The sequence below is a fragment of the Gigantopelta aegis genome, chromosome 10 (genome assembly GCF_016097555.1).
Source record: "Gigantopelta aegis isolate Gae_Host chromosome 10, Gae_host_genome, whole genome shotgun sequence".
Taxonomy (NCBI): domain Eukaryota; kingdom Metazoa; phylum Mollusca; class Gastropoda; order Neomphalida; family Peltospiridae; genus Gigantopelta; species Gigantopelta aegis.
The window spans coordinates 13841702-13862458 of record NC_054708.1 but is presented as its reverse complement, the minus strand read 5'-3'; the positions used below and the strand labels follow the sequence as shown (position 1 = coordinate 13862458).

The 20757-nt window shown below is 40.0% G+C and overlaps 1 protein-coding gene across 2 annotated transcripts in view; it reads right to left on the bottom strand.

The window, feature by feature from the left end:
* The window catches only part of LOC121382576 (pappalysin-1-like), a 45197-nt gene that overhangs the window by 8895 nt on the left and 15545 nt on the right, over nt 1-20757 (bottom strand). Inside the window, exons 3-13 of one of the 2 annotated variants that reach the window (XM_041512054.1) lie at nt 19518-19663; nt 18182-18475; nt 16452-16573; nt 12574-12757; nt 11395-11515; nt 8866-9019; nt 6753-6925; nt 5833-5961; nt 4671-4762; nt 2785-2984; nt 924-1001 (exon numbers count right to left, since the gene is read on the bottom strand). In XM_041512054.1, coding sequence (XP_041367988.1) covers nt 924-1001; nt 2785-2984; nt 4671-4762; nt 5833-5961; nt 6753-6925; nt 8866-9019; nt 11395-11515; nt 12574-12757; nt 16452-16573; nt 18182-18475; nt 19518-19663 — 1693 coding nt within the window. The remainder of the gene's footprint in view (nt 1-923; nt 1002-2784; nt 2985-4670; nt 4763-5832; nt 5962-6752; nt 6926-8865; nt 9020-11394; nt 11516-12573; nt 12758-16451; nt 16574-18181; nt 18476-19517; nt 19664-20757) is intronic. The other variant, XM_041512055.1, reaches the window with a different exon arrangement.

Here is a 20757-nt window from a genome sequence, read left to right as displayed (position 1 = left end):
GGAGGGTCGAAAAGAACATGTCCTGAATTTTGTCTGAAAAGTACTTGATTTACGCATAATATATTGCATAAAATAGCAAAAAAGATGTGAAATCCAGTTGCATATACAGTTGTAAGTCTTTAACCAACTCGAGCAACAATCCACAGCGCTTGCAAAAGAATGTAGCGCACCAGAAAGATGGCTGCTTAAGTCAGCATTTTGATTGGATGTAACAACATGTCGTTCCAGAGAAGTGCACACCTTGACTTTATTTATTTTAACTTTACTTTCAACATTCCTTGACGCGCCAGAGATCTGGATCTGGTCCCCGTTTTACTAACGATCTTAGTGCTAAGACCACATAAGTTCATCGCTACCACATGCACGTAAGGTGATCTTAGCGCTATGATGGCTTCGTAAAACTGGGCCAAAAACCGTTACCCATGATCAAAACCGTATCTATCTAGTGTCTCGTCTATAGGAGGACAGCCACTTCCGAGATCATTTGCTGGACAAATCATCCTTCCTGCACCGCTCAAAGAGGAATGCCACTCTCAGACTAGTTTACTAAACAAAAACTAGCACAGGACAGAGCGTATTAGAATAAATATAGCTGTTATGACATGCACTCATGAATCACTGTTAAAACAATGTTCAGGTGCCAGGTCTTTGCAAAAGAAGGAAGTTAGTTTATGTGAGAAAAATGTGAATCCTATTTAAAACAAAATCATGAATACGTCCATGTGGTGTAATTTTCAACAATTAACAGTACACACATTATTGTTTTTCGTTTGTCACCAGTAAAGAAAGGGAACGTAAAAAAGGAAATATAATTCCAATACAGCATTAAACAAGGAAAGTTACATCAATGAGTTTGGTTGGGACTGCATACAGTGAAGAAGGGTATACGGTATATTAGCTAATGAATAAGTGTCAAAATTTACCTCAACCCAGAAATTTCCTTCTTCCACCGTTTTGCATGGAGACCAGACTTTTCTTTTATCCACAATTGGTTCACAAGCCTATTAAAAACAAAATAAGTGAAAAAATCTGTGTATATACATATATGTAACACTAACAACTATCCAAGATAATACAGGTGTTGTATCGCAATCGGTGAATTGACGTTTCCGAAACGATACCTGGACTATATTCAGGAGTGAATTACAGAGGTGTATTTTGATGAATGAATGAATGAATGAATGAATGACTGTTTAACGACACTCCAGCACGAAAAACACATCGGCTATTGGGTGTCAAACTACGGCAATGCAAACAAGTAAAGTGACGATCAACATCAATACAACAATTCAAGATTCAAACAAAAACAGTGTAAAGAACTGTGCAAAAATACAAACATCACGGATAGATATTGACTTTTACTCAAAATTTCAATTGTGCTGTATTGGCCATTCTCAAAGAAAATGTTACACCACTGCACCACGGTGAGGTTACAGCACGCGCAGGGGTGTTTTGAGGAAATGCACTTTATGAAAATCGACTGACCTAATGATTTTATCAAAACGATTGTTTTGCTCTAGTTGTCTAAGAGTCTTACCGGGTCCCGAACTAAGATAGTAAGAAGCAGGTTTATTAAAAAGTGAGGAGTTAAATTGCGCTATGGGCTGATTTATTTCGATAATACGTGTATGTCGAAGGGGTGGGGTGGATTTTGTAAATGCTAATAGTTTTGTTTTCAGGTTTATGATGTTCGATTCACGGTGTACAGTGACAAATCAACTTTCCTGCTACCCAGCCAATCTAATTAAAATTAGCTCCACTATTACATGTGGATCTAACAGCAGCCAGTTGGAGCTCATGTCCACCAATCAAAACCTTACTTGCAGAATCATGCCAGTGATTTTAAAATAATTTGAAAACATTCCAAAATTATCCTGAGGGTATACGACATGATTCGTGTGAATTACGAATGCCTTAAAACATGTTTTATTTTATAAAATAAATAATTTGTAATGTAAAACTGAAGACTAATTTAGTTTTTTTTATTATAAATAAATAAATAATTTTTAATGTAAAACTGAAGACTGATAACCCACCCCGTACGTATTGGTATGGTTCGCTGTACTGCGGCCACTAAAATAGACTCGCCCAATATTTTTAGAATTTGTATGCTCCCAAATAACGTTATAAAAGGCGAAGTGTGATTGGTCAATATTTAAATTATTATTTACAGACGAAATGTTACCTGGACATTGGGGACTACGCAGTGTTGTTAGTTTTAAATCACTGGCAGGATTCTGCAAGTAAGGTTTTGATTGGTGGACATGAGCTCCAACTGGCTGGTGTTAGATCCACATGTAATAGTGGAGCTAATTTTAATTAGATTGCTACCCAGCCTGGCTCTTGAGGCTTAGACTGACATTTCGCACCTTGTGATAGTGTTGTTTCAATGATAGATTATAATCAACATTTGATCGATGTGGTTCTTCCGATTTCGATTATAAAACAAATCATAACAGATTGTGTGGGGAAAATGTTAAATGTAATGATTCCTTCAGTTTAGATATGGAATTGATGTAACGTTTTTGGGGTTGGTGTATGTGGACCGTACATAAAGAAACAAATATAATAAATAGTTAATAAAAGTAATATTTGTAAGATCTTTCCTAGTAAACACAACAATAGGTGCATGGTCCTTACAATTTAAACATTTCTTATGTTCATGCAATTCTGAAAGTTGATCTGTTGTTGTAAACCGATTATAAGCGATGATCGATGATGTAATTTCAACCAATTCCCAAAACTACCATGTGAACCCCCGCCCTGTTTTGTCCCTGTGTGTACCTGAGACAGATCTGGTGGGCCAGCCAGGACCCACTCTGGACACGCCTGGGTCTGATACAGCGGGTTGGCGACGGCCGTGTACGCCCACTGGTCTCTGTAGCCGTCTGGCGTGAAGAATCCACAGTCCGCGAGACTGGAGTGTCGTTCAAACTCCTCGCACCGACCGTCGCCTTCATGGCGATAACACAGGCTCGGGCTATCTGTAAACCACACACAGTTTAATTAGGTTGTAAGCCTGTAAATCACATGCATACGTCACCTTCATGGCGGTAACACAGGCTCAGGCTATCTGTAAACCACACAGTTTAATTAGGTTGTAAGCCTGTAAATCGCATACATACTTTACCTTCATGGCGGTAACACAGGGTCGGTAAATCACATACATACGTCACCTTGACTACAGGAAAAAAAACCCAAAAACGTCAGCAACTACGTATTTAACCGGAACATTATTGAAAGGGGATGCTGTCGAGTTTCTTCCTGTAGTGTGTGTATTACTATTAGTGATTAATATGTGGAATTGTTTTAATCAAGAACCTCGACAATGATCGATGTAAAGGTACTTGACGTCAAAAATAGAATTGTTCTTGCATTAGATTGGGATCCTTTGACTACTGTTTGGTTGGCAGCGATTGCGCAGCATTTATATAGATTGGTCTCTGGCGGTTAGAGAGCGTAACTGATAATTGTCCAAATGTCCGTCTAGCTTTCCTACCGTCAGAGTACTCGGTCTAGCTTTAGCGTCAGATGTCAGTTATATTAATTTGCCGTTGAATTGGGTGACGGTTGGCACCACTCCTGACACCTCTTACCTTATCTGTACTAGGAGTATGTCGGTGTTGATAGAAAAAACACCCCCAAAAACACTTCGCTCGCCAGTCTAGCTCGCCAGCAAGATGTTTTGCACACGCGCCTGCCATGCAAAGTTCCCAGTCGCCCCCTCCCATCAGTGCAGGAAAGGTTCAGAAATATCCACTTGTGATTTTAGAAATTAGATCGGTTGAGAAGCAATTTCCTAAATTCTTCATGCATATTTTAAAACTACAAATACTTGTTAAAGCAATTATTTTGTTAACGCATTTTCGATTTTGGTGGGGGGAAGTCATGCTCAAGTGTATACATTGCATATAGGTAGTTACGTTCAAGTACGTCACTTGTGTCAGTCAATATGGGGGATAACTCTGGACATTCTCCAAAAACTGTGGAATGCTTCCATTGCTGATAGCAGTGTGTATATTATGTATGGTACGAGGTGCCACACACCAAAAAAAAAAAAAGATTTCTCGCGTGACGCGTTTTGCAAGGTTTCTAACTATCAAAATAAAGCCGACAGGCATTTCATTCTTGTTGATAAATTATTTAAAATTCATCTCAAACAGGTGAGTAATGGTATAAATGATTAAACAATAGATTTTTTAACCTGTTTTCACTAATCCAAAATTTCAGCTTCTAGAATATGCAATAATAAAAAACCCAAACTTACCACGTATTACTGTATTATGAATAAGTTATTTTTCTTATCACTTCATTTCTTATTCAAAATTTAGTTACAACGTACTTTCAAACTTAGTATCATATGTTAATCTTTTGTTTATTATTTCTTTTATTTTCATAATCAGGTAAAGGCCCAACAGGTTTTGATTCGGGCCGGTAGAATTTGTAGCTTCCCAGACCGAATGTCAGACAGGAAGTTTAGCCAATTTCGACCCCTGCCATAAGCGATAGAAAAAGAACGAAAAAACAGAAGAAAGAGAAAATAAAACACTGGGTTCTTATGATACTCACTTAATGTCAATCTCCATTGTTATAATGCAGGAAATACACATCAGTTATAATATTTCGGATGTATATGTACATGTATATCTATAGATACTTTTGATGTTTACCTTTACAATGAAAGAATTCCTCCACACGACATTCTACGTCACAGCCGTCACCGCTGATGATGTTACCGTCGTCACACTCCTCCGTGGATACACTGAAACCAGTTTCAGAAACGAACCCTGATCATTAAAACACTTTTAACTTTTGACAATCATTGACTATAATTAACCAGTTTAAAAAATGATGTCCTGGTCAATAAAACTTTTTTAACTTTAGACAATCATTGACTATACTTAACCAGTTTACAAAATGAAACCCTGGTCATTAAAACACTTTTAACTTTAGACAAGCATTGACTATAATTAACCAGTTTAAAAAATGAAACCCTGGTCATTAAAACAGTTTTAACATTTGACAATCATTGACTATAATTAACCAGTTTACAAAATGAAACCCTGGTCATTAAAACACTTTTAACTTTAGACAATCATTGACTATACTTGACCAGTTTACAAAATGAAACCCTGGTCATTAAAACACTTTTAACATTTGACAATCATTGACTATAATTAACCAGTTTAAAAAATGAAACCCTGGTCATTAAACCAGTTTTAACTTTTGACAATCATTGACTATAATTAACCAATTTAAAAAATGATGTCCTGGTCATTAAAACACTTTTAACTTTAGACAATCATTGACTATACTTAACCAGTTTACAAATTGAAACCCTGGTCATTAAAACACTTTTAACTTTAGACAATCATTGACTATAATTAACCAGTTTAAAAAATGATGTCCTGGTCATTAAAACACTTAACTTTTGACAGTCAGAGGCCCGTAGTCCATATATAACAAGGTAAAACATATGTAGAGCTTTCGATTTACAATAAGTTTATATCTCATTATACTAGTATTTATTCCAATAAAGTAGATAGTTATTTCGGTCTTAAAGTGGATGCGACCTGGAAACGGTTGCATGCATTTCTATAGTATGCTGCATCGACATTACAGAAATGCATATAGCCACTGACTGATAGCTTTGCTTGCTTTCAAATTTGATTCAGTGGTAGATGTTTTATCGCCTTTATTTAATAATTATACTATAGATTTTATAATGGCATTTTTAATTGCTTCATTTATATGGCATTTCTACTCATGCTATGCGCAATTCTGTTTTCAATTCAAGTGAGGAATAAAACATTTATCATTGTTATCAATTACCTGTCTATTTGTTCGTCGCCACAAAAGGGCTGTCCGTGCGTGTATTCCAGTTTCGGTGATAAGCCACTTCTTATACTGTCTGATACTGCAACAATCCAATATTCATATTTGTCGCCCGTTTGTACTGCACTGGACAAAAAATAAAAACTGTTTAGATTTGTTTCACAAAAATATCGTACGATACGTATGGGTGGGAGTTCGTTTAAAAACAATTATTTAAATATTACATAAAATATAAAATACAAGATACCAATAGTAAAAAGGAAAAGTTTTATTTAACGACGCACTCAATACATTTTATTTACGGTTATATGGCGTCCAATAGTAAAAGTTAACATCAGAACCCCCCCCCCCCCCCCCCCCACATGATATATCCAAGAATTCCGTGGAATTAAATGTGTCACCTACCATGAACCTTTACAGTGATCTGTGATGATCATCCATACGTGTAACTATAAATAAAGTTGTATAAACCTAGGACTTGTAGTTTATGAGAAACTGATAAAGGCGAAACTTTAAACTTTAATGCAAACATTTACGCCATTGCCTATATCCCGCCTTTTTTACTTTGCAAAGGCGAGATAAATAATTCAAAAAGGCAAATACTCATAAATGAAGAAAAAATAAGGCCCATATAGACTGGATGCAGCGCGTGCGTGCGGTCTGGCTAAAACATTTTTTGAAATACATTAGTTTCAATGACAGCGTCTAGACTGGATACGTGCGTGCGATGCGTATGTCTGCAAGACGTTTGCGGTCAGCCGCAATGATAAATATAACTGTATATTGTGTATATGCTCAGAGCGCAAGTCGCTGACGCATCAGGCTCAAGAGTCGGGCCGAACGCACGCGCCGCATCCAGTCTATATTGAGCCTTTACACTCGTTATCATATTTGAAAAGGATGCATATGCTCTTTACCGGTCACTGAAGATGGTTTCACGGGTCACGTGAAATGACCTGTCTTGGAATCGTGGCTGACGGAACACCCGGAACGTGACGGGGTGACAGCGCTCACAGCGGGGGTCGTTAGTCACAGACACCACTTCCACTGCGTCAATCGCTACTCCCGGAGACGAGGTCAATATTTTCATCTAAACAACAACAACAAACCTTATACAAATATTTTATATTCCTTTATATTTAAAGTTGGATTGTCGGCTCTCCACCTGGTAACGACCCTTAATAGCCACGACAATTGCCGGTTGTGGCAAGACAAACACAACGATGCATTTGGCTGTTGTCGTACGAGTCACTCTTATCGTGTGGCGCCGCCTTTATGGCCTTTTTTCATATGCGCTGATTTTGGCGCTGCGTGGACGCGGCGCGCGGGTGCGGTATATGGAAATCGAAAGCATCAAATTTAAAAAAGGGGGAAAGATTTCATAGTTATCAATAGCTACTGGCTTGATGCCAGTAATTATCCATTATACAACTAAAGAAATTTGTTTACACTTTAACTATATACTGAAGATTGTAGTTTTAAAATATACAGCACTGAAATCAAACAGCTTAATGTACACCACCAGCTGAATGGTTTAAGTCCAAATTTATCAGATTTCGCCCAGGGAACCACTGTACTATAACACAGTAAAACAACTCCTAGAAGGGGTTGTCGGATTTTAGAGATAATTTAATAATTTCCAGAAGAAAAAAAAATGCCACAATGCGCAAAAGAAATTATTTTGTTTGTATTTTAAAGGGACACACCCTAGTTACGGCGTTGTTTTTCGCTATTAAACCCATTTTTTCACAAATAAAATTGCACTTTACTTACCGTTTATTATTTAGAATATACATTTCCATTCACGTGAAGTGTTTTTTGGTAATCCTGGTAATCCTGGTGTTTGTAATACCACAAAATGCATTTTTCGTATTTCTGAAAAACGGACGCACGTTTGAGAAAAAAACGCTGAGCAGACAAGGTCTAATCTATTTTTAGACGGGATATTTCCATTTCAATGTCACAGACGTTGGTATACCACGTGACCGTTATCATTTTGATTCGGTTTGTTTTCTCGTGCACGGTTCATTCAATCAACATCCGATTTGATATTGTTCACTTGTGAGATTTTTCTTCACAGTTCGTGAACATTTTCAGTAACAATAAAGTTCAGACAAGTAAGTATCTCAATACAAAACGTTACAAACCCTTAAAACCAATAATTTTGCTCAGTCCTACGATATCTGTGGAGGGGATACAACCAGGACAGAACAGTTGGAACATGCCCAGGAGAGGTGAAAAGAACGCACCCCAAGTCTGTAAAATTTGTCGTGACGTAGGCATTGTTGTGCTTCGAGCGACATCTACCGGTGACATCAGAATACAAACTTTCAAAATTATTTCAAGCAATTGGGACATGAGGATTCCCATGGTATTTATCGATATAAAACCTGCTTTTTCACTCCATTTGATAAAAACGTGATCTAAGTGTGTTACAGGTTTGTAGATTAACCAAATTATAATTTATTTTCGCTGGATGGAACTAGGGTGTGCGGCTTTAACACGATCACACGCACAAAAACGACTATAAACAAACGGCATATATATAGAAACTAATATAAAGTGCTGAAAAAACGTTTTTTTTACCACGAAATAAAAAAGTAAAAAACAACAACAAAACAACCCCAAAAGAAACGGGGAAAAAACCTCAACACATTTCCATGTCATGTCAGTAAAGTTAAAGTTTGTTTTGTTTGAAGACACCACTAGAACATATTGATTTATTAAGCATCGGCTATTGCATGTCAAACACTGGGTAATTCTGACATAAAGTCTTAGAGATGAAACCCGTTACATTTCTTCATTAGCAACAAGGGGTCTTTTATATACACTACACCGCAGACAGGATAGCACATACGACGGTCTTTGATACCCCAGTAGTGGTGCACTAGCTGGATCGAGAAATAGCTCAATGGGCTACCGTCGTGGATTGATCCTAGTTGGACCACCAATGAGGCGAGCGCTTCACACTAGTCTATGTCCTGTCTCGGTAATGTGACTACGATTATACGAATACAACAAACACGCCACCTTTGTGAGTGTCCTGTGTTCGAACAGCGTCGTCGTGAACGGCATGTCGCAATACGACGGCGCGTTTGTCAGGGTCGTCGAGGATCCGTCGTCGTAAAACAGGACTATTTTCTTTACGCCGTCTCCGTCCGACCTCGTTACCCAAACGGTCAACCTGCGGGTGAACAGAAATCCAGTGAACAGAAAGGGTACCAATTTAGCTATTGTCAGCTATTGTTAGCTATTAGCTATTCGACAGTTAGGTTGTGCTACATGGGGAAGGTATCATCGATTGCTTTCCATAACGTTATTGGCGAGGGAGGCTTAATATGTTCAGGTATTGATCTGTAAGTGGCAGAAAATATGAAAGCAAAGTCTATTGATATATATATATATATATATATATATATATATATATATATATATATATATATATATATATACTACTCAAAAGAATTTAAGGGTCAGACGATATTTTCGACATTATTTTCTGAATGTCAATTATATTAGCTAGCCCATAATGTCACGCATGGTATTGTTCCATTTTGACGAAAGTGGGTCTAAGCAACCCATAAATGAATTAAAATCCACTGTCATTGACACTGTCGACTAGTTCTAATGGCGAAAACATGCTTACATTTGCACGTAAATTAGGGCGAAAGCGAAAGGTCTGCTAAGTGCCCATAACTTGCTTTTTCACAAAGCGCTTCATTTGCACGCTTTGCACGTGTATTCCATGTTCCCAATGCTGAATTTCCGTATAATTGGAGCTTGCGTTCGTGTACGGTGCACACTTCAAATTCGACAATGGTACGACGTCAACTGACTATCGAAGATCGAGGAAGGGCTATTGCTTGGCTTCAGGATTGCAATACGCAAAGAAATGTTGCGCTGAGACTTGGTGTCAGTCAGAGTGTCGTTGGCCGACTGTGGCAACGGTACCAAGCAACGAATTCTGTTCGAAATCGTCCACGTTCGGGAAGACCCCGAAGCACTACAAATAGAGAGGACCGCTACATCACCAATATGGCTCTACATCAACGCACAACCACTGCACGCCGATTACGTGACAATCTGCGGACTGCGACTGGAACTCGAGTGTCTGATCAAACCATACGCAATCATCTGAGAGCCAATAATCTACGCTGCCGTCGCCAGGCTGTTCGACCACCACTCCTACCACGTCACAGAACGGCCAGACGTCACTGGTGCACGCTTCATCTGCGGTGGCAACGTGTTCAGTGGGGTCGAGTGATGTTCACTGATGAGTCCAGATTTAGTCTCCAGTTCAACGACGGTCGGGTTCGTGTCTACAGACGTCCTGGGGAGCGCTTCGCTGACGTTAACGTTAGACAACGTCACCGGTTCGGTGGTGGCAGCGTCATGGCGTGGGGCGGCATCTCTATCCACCACAGGACCCCCCTCTATGTGGTGGATGGCAATCTGAATGGAATCCGCTATCTGAATGAGATTATCCGGCCGTTGGTTCTCCCAGGCCTTCAGCAGATTGGCGGCGGGGCAGTTCTGCAGGATGACAATGCCAGACCCCACCGCGCCAGGGTGGTAACAGACTTTCTCAGACAACAAGGTATCGCCAGGATGGATTGGCCAGCATATTCGCCTGACTTGGCCCCAATAGAGGACGCCTGGGACGAATTAGGCAGGAGAGTTCGGGATAACCATGCCCCTCCGGCCAACCTTCATGATCTGGGTCAACTTCTTATGGCAGAGTGGCAGGCCATTCCCCAAGAGTTCTTCAGACGTCTGATCAACAGCATGAGGCAACGATGTGTCGAGTGTATTCGCGCCAGGGGTGGATTCACACACTATTAAACGAATGTTATAATGTGTAAAATCCATGTTTGACAACCTTCAACTTTGACAGCATGTCATGTGACTTTCTTGTATACAGTGACGTTTATTTGTGGTTTTTTGTAAATATGGAACAATAAATTAAATTTTTGGTGTAGTTTACATCATCAATCTAATACACTCTGAAACTTATTTGGTCATACATTTTTGACCCTTAAATTCTTTTGAGTAGTATATATATATTTAAAGCGGCTCTAGATATTTGTTTGTTGTCATTAATTGTTAACATTAATTGTTGTTATGCATAGTTTGTCATTCTCTACGATCTTTAGACCTCAATCGACATGTGCAATTATCTCCCTGACATGAGGGACAGGCCAATTATCTCCCTGACACGAGGGACTGGCCAATTATCTCCCTGACATGAGGGACAGGACAATTATTTTCCTGACATGAGGGACAAGACAATTATCTCCCTGACATGTGGGACAGGACAATTATCTCCCTGACATGAGGGACAGGACAATTATCTTCCTGACATGAGGGACAGTATGATATTGATGATCGGATACCGAAATATAGTAAGGTAATAATCTCGTTATCATATAATCTCAAGCTTAATACAATGTGTTTTTATAAAATGTGTACGCACCTTTATTTGTAGTCAACCAAATGACGTGTGAATATGTGGTTAAATAAACTAGTACATGACGGCTGTGAAACCTTTTATTCAGTTACCTTTTTGGCACGACAGGCCATCTGAAGGTGAGCAGCAGTTGACACTTGTTTCCCTTGCAGTCGTAACTCTCCGGCATCCACGCCCGGGTGCTCGGGACGCAGATCTCCGCATCCGGTGAACCTGCAGGCAGACGACAAAAACGTAAATTGTACAAAGACAGGAGATCCACTTTCACCAGGGGCACAAGTCACTAAATTCATGCAATATTGCAATCTCGAAGTGCAGTGCAAAATGACTTCCAACGACGGTGCGGTGTTGCTTAAGAAAGCTTGAGAGAGGTTTGTGAATTAGGCTCCAGAACAGATAACGTTTGATTTAATGACATTTCACTGTTATCAAGAAAAAGGGAGGTGTCATCAGCATACCGAAAAATTAGATGGGTCATCTTTCCAAGCTACATTCCTAAGTTTCACTACTATTGTGAATAGATATGGGCCTATTTCACATAGTTCTTATTGGCGTTCTTAAGAAACACCGCACCGACTTTGCAAGTCGCAAGGTTGCGAGAGTTTAGTGAATTAGTGGTCTGAGAGAAAATTTTGAAAAAACCCCACAATCTATTTGGATTGGGGCAAAGTGAGGTTGGGGCGTGGAATATAACCCAAACAAGGAAATTATTATGGAATCATGAAGGCAGTTTTAAACATTTTGACATTAAATATTAAATGTCCTACAAACGTATGTTCTCTAGTTAGTCTTAGACAAATGATCTGACACAAATCAGAATGTAAGACCACGACAAATCTGCTGTAATTTTATCTTGAAACAATTTTCTGATGCCATCCCATCACATTGTTTATTCCTGGGAACGCGTTCTAGGAATGTCCATAGGAGGAGAAGAAAGGAAAGGAATGTTTATTTAATGACACCAAAACACATTTTAAATTAAAACTAAAAGGTGTCTAACATATTGTAGTAATGGGTCACTTTTAAGCACCTGCATACATACAAGACAACATATCACGTCCTTTGATATACAAACCATGCTGCACATATTACAAGAGGGAAATGGGGGAAACCCAAATAGGTCTACCAACGGCTTGCACTGGTGTCTGTCGTCTTAGGGATCTTAGAAGCCTTTTCGGCGTATTGAATAATAAACCAACGGGATGATCCTAAAATCTATTATCACTTTGCTAGATCTCACTTTCAAGATGACGAAACGGTGTTAAAATTACCTGTGGCTTGCATTGGAGTCCAACGATTTCCCATCGTGTACGGAATCCTAGACGTAGCTTTTTCGGCGAACTGACTAATAGACCCGTCTGCGTCACACTGGCTGCAGATCTCGTCCATGTTATTTCTGTGACCAAACGGAGGAAGCCAGGAAATCGTCAGCGATATCTGCTCAGCCGAAACGATCTGTTAGGAAATAACGAAATAACATTAGCTAGATGAGCAACCACCATAAAACAGTAAAACTATATATATATATATATATATATATATATATATATATATATATATATAGCCTACCAGTATTTATATTCGTATATATATATATGTATATTTTATTATCATATCATCAAGTATCGCAGTATTTATAAAGCTAATCAAGTGCAACAGAAGACATAGTAACCCTTTCCACCCAAATAAAGCGGGAAACAAATCCTGCTGATTTTAGTTCAAAAGTGTCATTTTTGTTTAGCTGGAAAAAAAAACTATGACAGTACCCTGGTTCCGGTTTACTCCCCCCCCCCCCCCCCCCCCCCCCCAGGCTAATCCAGGGTGTGTGTGTGAGGAGACCCGTACCCACTAAAATATTCAAGTATCCCCTTTTGTCATCTTAATGTTAATGTTTTCCGATTGGGATGTCCTTTTGACAAGTGTGGCCTTTTCCAGTTAGTCCTCACCCTCGCAAAATATTTCATGAATCTGCCCCTGGGTAGGCTAGGTACGGCCCTGATAATCATTTGTCAAAGTGATATGAAGCCATGGCCATGTGTTGTCATGGCTAATTCATTTAAAATACCCCGGCTATACACCGAGAATTTAACCAAAATGGACTTAAAAAATCATGTGCTGGCAGTATCGTTCAATTGGAAATTTCAATTCTCCTGTGAAATTCCGCCTGACCTTACCTTTATGCACTGGTAGTCCACGATAAACGCATAGAATCACCTACCGATACACGCATAGAATCACCCACCGTGTCCAAATAATTCAGTAATAATATGCAGTGGCATCATTTGAATATTATACTGAACTTCACTGAAAACGCACAACTCAATTTCCAGGTGTTATGTTGCTATAAAACCCACAATAACCCTAACCCTTGTATACAATTTTTGGATTATCTATTGCCTACCAGAATACCTCCAGTTATACAAAGTAAGTGCTTTTTTAACGACACAACTAGAGCATACTGATTAATTAATCATCGGCTATTGGATGTCAAACATTTGGTAATTATGACTCGTAGTCTTCAGAGGAAACCCTCTACATTTCTCCATTAGCAGCAAGGGATCTTTTATATGCACTTTTCCACAGACAGGAAAGCACATACCACGGCCTTTGACCAGTTGTGGTGAACTGGTTGGGACGAGAGAAAAAAAAAAAAAAAACAATCTGTTGAATGGATCCACAGAGGTTGTTGATCCTGCGACGCACGCACCCCAGGCGAGTACTCAACCGACTGAACTAAATGACGTCTCCTTCAGTTTATACAAAACCAGGTCAGTCATATCATTTTAAGAACTACGAATCTGACTGATGCGTTTCCAATGGCGTTCGGTGTATTTAATTAATGCAAATCGGCAGCCTAGTCACTGCTTTACAGAACATAATTAGAGGCGTTATTTCTAGGCTGAGACAACATCTTGGGTGAGGTTAAAGTGTAATTTTCCACGGGAACAGTCAATTAGTTAGCGATGCGCACCAATGCAAAATATACATCTGACGGCCGATATCGCTAACCGTCGTACGTTCTTATATGATTCATACAACTGGCGGAGGAAAAGTTAAAAGTTAAATTTTATTTTGTTTAACGACACCACAAGAGCACATTTATTTACTCATCATCGGCTATTGGATGTCAAACATTTGGTAATTTTGACATTTACTCTTAGAGAAGAAACCCGCTACGCTGTTCCTTTAGTAGCAAGAGGTTTTTTATATGCACCATCTCACAGGCAGAATAGCACATACTACGGCCTTTGATATACCAGTCGTGGTGCACTGTCTAGAACGAGAAATAGCCCAATGAACCCACCGGCGGAGATCGATCCTAAACCGGCCGCGCAAAAAAGCGAGCGCTTTGCCACTGGGCTACGTCCATTCCTTTAGATAGCTGAGGAAAAATACGTGGTTTTTTTTTGGTCCAGTTTGACTCGTAGTTTGCAGAGAAAACTCAATACATGTTTTTTCATTAGCATCAATGATCTCTTATTTGCACTTTTCAACAGAAGGCGGAGCGTAGCACAGTAGTAAAGCTCTCGCTTGATGCGCGGTCGGTTTAGGATCGATCTCCGCCGGTGGGTGAGGCCGATTCGGCTATTTCTCGTTCTAGACAGTGCATCATGACTGGTATATCAAAGGCCGTGGTATGTGCTATCCTGTCTGTGAGATGGTGCATATAAAATATCCCTGGCTACTAATGGAAAAATGTAGCGGGTTTCCTCTCTAAAACTATATGTCAAAATTACCAAATGTTTTACATCCAATAAATCAATGTGCTCCAGTGGTGTCGTTAAACAAAACAAACAGACAGCAGAGTACATACCAAGTTCTTAGACATACCAATCAATTGTGTTAAATTAGGACGGGACCCCCCCCCCCCCCCCCCCCCCCCGATCCTACGACGCAATTATCTGAACGAGCACTCTACCGATGCTGGAGACGCATAAATGGAATGTCGCCAACCATATTGCATAGAAAGTGATTTTCTTACGGCTACGCATCACGGATAACGTATACGATTACGGACAAATGGATTTAGCACGAAAAGCTAACTGGTCCATACGTCATAATGGCGGACATCTTTACATCACTAGCATGAAAAACCCCATATACGATTTTGCAAGAAAGAAAGAAAGAAAGAAGTGTTTTATTTAACGACGCACTCAACACATTTTATTTACGGTTATATGGCGTCAGACATATGGTTAAGGACCACACAGATTTTTTTTAGAGGAAACCCGCTGTCGCCACATAGGCTACTCTTTTACGACAGGCAGCAAGGGATCTTTTATTTGCACTTCCCACAGACAGAATAGCACAAACCATGGCCTTTGTTGAACCAGTTATGGATCACTGGTCGGTGCAAGTGGTTTACACCTACCCATTGAGCCTTGCGGAGCACTCACTCAGGGTTTGGAGTCGGTATCTGGATTAAAAATTCCATGCCTCGACTGGGATCCGAACCCAGTACCTACCAGCCTGTAGACCGATGGCCTGCCACGACGCCACCGAGGCCGGTTTGCAAGAAAGAAAACCTGAGATCTGTGTTAATACGGACATTCCTAAATGCAACTGGGTCAGGATTTAGCACAGTCGGTTGAATGCTCGCCTGAGATGCTTGCGTTGCAGGATCGAACCACCTCGGTGGATTCATTCAACCGATTAGATTTTTTCTCTTTCCAACCAGTGCAGCACAATTGGACAAAGGCCGTGGTATGTGCACCCCTGTCTGTGGGAATGTGTATATAAAAGATCCCTTGCTGCATTAGGAAAAACGCAGTGGGTTTCCTCTGATGACTACATGTCAGAATTACAAAATGGTAGACATATTGTAGCCGTTGATTAATTAATCAATGTGTTCTAGTGGTTTTGTTAAACAAAACAAACTTTAACTAACTGGTCCAAGCGTCAAGTGGCGGACATCTTTAAATCCCCAGCATGAAAAGCCACTTATACGATTTTGCAAGAACCACCCCACCCCTCGATCTGTGTTACTAACGGACATTCCTAAATGAAACTATTAACCACATATCTATATGAATACCAGTCAACAAAAGGAGATTTCCAATTCTGAAAATGTAAAACGTGTTAAATCAATAAATCTTTTTATTATTAATAATATATATATTTTTATTTCCACTTCGTCACACGACCTGACCCTGGGTGCAAGCGGAACTGGCGACTGAAAATGTTCCGTCCTCCATGGCTGATATACAAGGTCAAGGTAACAGTGCATCCGCGCCGCCTGGTGTTCAGTGAAGTGATCAGTGCACGTATCATCTAAAAAGTAAATCATTTAAATAATAATGTATGTACAATTATACAAATTAAATAATGTATAAAAGTTATGTAAATTAAATAATAAGGTCTAAATATTATGTAAATTTGTTTTATCAGTTGATTGAAAAACAGATGACAAATATTCAGTGTACGAAAAGCTTATTAATCAAGGTTATTGCCAAAATATGTCAGTATTAGTGTTTCTGTGTCTGTGTGTGTGTGTGTGTGAGAGAGAGAGAGAGAGAGAGAGAGAGAGAGAGAGAGAGAGAGAGAGAGAGAGAGAGAGAGAGAGAGAGAGAGCAGTCATAAAAAGTTAAATATTGTTTTATTTAACGACACCACTAGAGCACATTGATTATTAATCATCGACTAATTGGATGTCAAACATTTGGTTATTTTTGACATATAGTCTTAGAGGAAACTCGTTACATTTTTCCATTAGTAGTAAGGGATCTAGCTGGATAGCTCAACCGATGGGGATCGATTCCAGACCGACCGCACATCAAGCGATCGCTTTCGCTTTACCAACTGAGTTACGCCCCCCCCCCCCCCCCCCCCCCCCCCCCCCCCCCCCCCCCCCCCTCCACTCCCACCTCCTGCTGTAGTCTGAGATGTCATATAAAATGTGTTGTCATTCATTTGGATCCCTATATTGATGTTTAGTAGCAATTCAAATATGAATAAACGTTTTATTCGGGCAAAAATCAGCCTGCCACCTAGAGAAACGGGAGCCCATACGTCTAGATGCTAGGCACAGATCTCTTTTGTTTGGCGTTGTCGTGGTGTTAATGTCTCTTATATTATAAAGTTTTTTTTTTTTTTTAATAAACCACTAGAGCACACTGATTTATTAATCATCGGCTATTGGATGTCAAACATTTGGTAATTTTGACATTAGTCTTAGAGAGGAAACACGCTGCATTTTTCCATTAGTAGCAAGGGATCTTTTATAGGCACATCCTACAGACAGGAAATCACATACCACGGCCTTTGATATACCTGTCGTGGTGCACTGGCTGGAACGATGGAAGTAGTCTATGACCCGTGCTTATAAAACTGTTGAGCGTACGAGGCGGAGGATGGGGAGTGTGAAAGGGCAACCGCCCTACCAGTGCTCAGGGGTGTAGCGTGATCTGGACCATATGAACCAAGTGGACCCTTTTTCTATTTTGTGTTTGCACCACCAGAAACTCCATATGTATAAATAAACCTGTATGTTTTAGTTCTGAAAGCGGACCATGTGCTTCAGCCTACGTCCCTGGTGCTAGAGCAATGTAAAAAGGCGTAGTAATTCGTTTGGAACACTATATAGCATAACTGTTTGGTAAAAATTTAAATATGAATAAAGGTTGTTAATCAAATCTGGGCATTTTCGTTTTATTCGGTAACCCACCCCCCCCCCCCCCCCCCAAAAAAAAAAAAAACCCCAACAGCCTGCCCCCTCCCAAATGGGAGCACGTACGCCTATGCTAGGCTCAAATATCTAATGCTGTCACACGCGTACAATTTGTATATCGTTGCCATGGCGTTAAACGCTCAGACTCTTGTATTAGAATATTGAGTCTTAGACTCTAAGATGTTTTATAAGCGCCAGGCCAGACATCCTACCCGAGTAGCTCATGTAGTTACTGAACGGGGTGTTCTCGTAGGTCGACAACAGGCCACACTTGTCGGCAGAACCATCCGGGTCCTCACAGAACAGGTTCTCTGGCGTCGGCAATGTGTCGGCACACAAGTCTCCCAGCTCCATCGAGGCGTGAGTTTCTGCGCACGGGTCTGCGCAGTCCAGTTCTCCCACGCCATGGTGCACGTGCCACAGTCCCAGATTGTGTCCGATCTCGTGCACGAGACTGTCTGTGTTTCCCACAAGACCAAATGTTTCCGGTTGCACAACCGTGCCTCCTGATGAATATACATTAAGCAATGTATTATGTCAACAATATAGTTTTTAACATGAGTAGAGTGCTTGTTGACAATTATAATAATTATATGGGCTAAATCCGGCTAAATATTAAGTAATATTTGTGACGCATATCCAGTCTTATTAAAGGTTACATACCGTTATTTGTTGTGCATGCATTTCAATTCAATTTCTTTGAATAAATCCTGAGAAATTCTAGCAAAGAATGTGACTGCTATTTTTAGAAAGTATAATTACTTGGTAACTGGTATCTTAAAAAAAAATCAACATAGGGGAAGGAAATATTTTATTTAACGACGCACTCATCACATTTTATTTACGGTTATATGGCGTCAGACATATGGTTAAGGACCACACAGATATTGAGAGAGGAAACCCGCTGTCGCCACTTCATGGGCTACTCTTTTCGGATAGCAGCAAGGGATCTTTTATATGCACCATCCCACAGACAGGATAGTACATACCACGGCCTTTGTTACACAATTTGTGGAGCACTGGCTGGAACGACAAATGTCCAATGGGGTCATCGACGGGGATCGATCCTAAACCGACCGCGCATCAAGCGAGCGCTTTACCACTGGGCTACGTCCTGGAAAATTCTAGCAAAGAATTTGACTGCTATTTTAAGAAAGTATAATTACTTGGTAACTGATATGTGAAAAAAAAAAAAAATTAACATAGGAAGGAAGGAAATGTTTTATTTAACGACGCACTCAGCACATTTTATTTACGGTTATATGGCATCAGACATATGGTTAAGGACCACAAAGATATTGAGAGAGAAAACCCGCTGTCGCCAATTCATGGGCTACTCTTTTCGATTAGCAGCGAGGGATCTTTTATATGCACCATCCCACAGACAGGATAGCACATACCACAGCCTTTGACATACCAGTCGTGGTGCACTGGCTCTGAAATACCGCAGTGGGCCCACCGACAGGGATCGAGCCTAGACCGACCGTGCATCAGGCGAGCGCTTTACCACTGGGCTATTTGGTGGAATGGTATCAAATCGAGTTCTACCTTGTATGGAATACACGTTTTTCTCCCATGGAAATGTTGAGAGTCCTATTAGTTGGTCTGTGGTTGTGGAGGCGAAGAAAATGTTCAAATGAGCATCACTGCTTATGTTAAGAATGATCTTGTATTCGGCAATACCCAGGTACCCTCTGCAAAAAGAAAACGCACCGCATTGTTAGGATATACAACTAACAAACACAGACTGATCACTAATATACGGATGATTTTACATCAAATATAGTTCTACTTTTCATTTGATATTTACGTTTGTGCGCTGCATACACCAGATAAAGCGAGAAATGGAGGGAAAAGGGCATTGCAATGTTTTCTATCGTTTTGACAATATCACAAATATTGTAAATATTTCTGGTTACCGTAACATCCGAATTAATGTAAGCATATTATAAAGTGAAGTTAGTGCATATAGATATATCATGCAATCTGTGAAATATAATGAATAAAGAAAAGCAATTGTACGATTTCCTTCTCTGTGCCGTCTCGTGGTGTCGTGCAGTTTAATGTACTTACTTATGGTAGTCTACGTTAAGGCGCATTCACACGGGGCAATTTGTAATAACGAGATTTAGCCTTCAATCCAGCATTTAGTTTCAGTTTATTGTTGTGATTACACCCAATTAAATTTCAAGCACGCTGTCGTTGGCAAACATTTGAGTTATCTTGACGGTCTCACCGGAACACAAGTTAGTCGTCAGTGAAAAAGAGGTTGATATACTGATTTTTCACTTTTCCAACTGAACCGTGAAAATCGACTCTGGGTTTGAGCTCGTACTAGGATATGAATCCAGTACAGGGCTCCATTCCACGAAACGATCTTAGAGTTAAAATCATCTTAAGTGCATAAGTACCTAAGATACTTATGTTGATCTCAGCATCAAGATCACTTCGTAGAACGGGACCCATGTATATTTCTTTAGGTTAGGGCCTCGTACGTTAGACAATGTATGCCCCAAATCATTTTGAATATACATTTTAATATATACTCAGCGTCATTATTGAAGGGTCACTCATATTGTTAGTACTACACATGTTAACGATGCCCGTGCAATGCGTTCTTACCATAAGTTTAAAAATGTGCATGATTGCCATCCACATATTCACGCACACTTCAGTTGAAAATGCGTCGTGTTTTTGCTTTCCTTAATGCTGGCCCTGGTGTTTGTGCATAGGCTGTCAGTGTACTCTGACGGTGCGCCACATTTTGGTGGAGTGTAAACATCTTAAA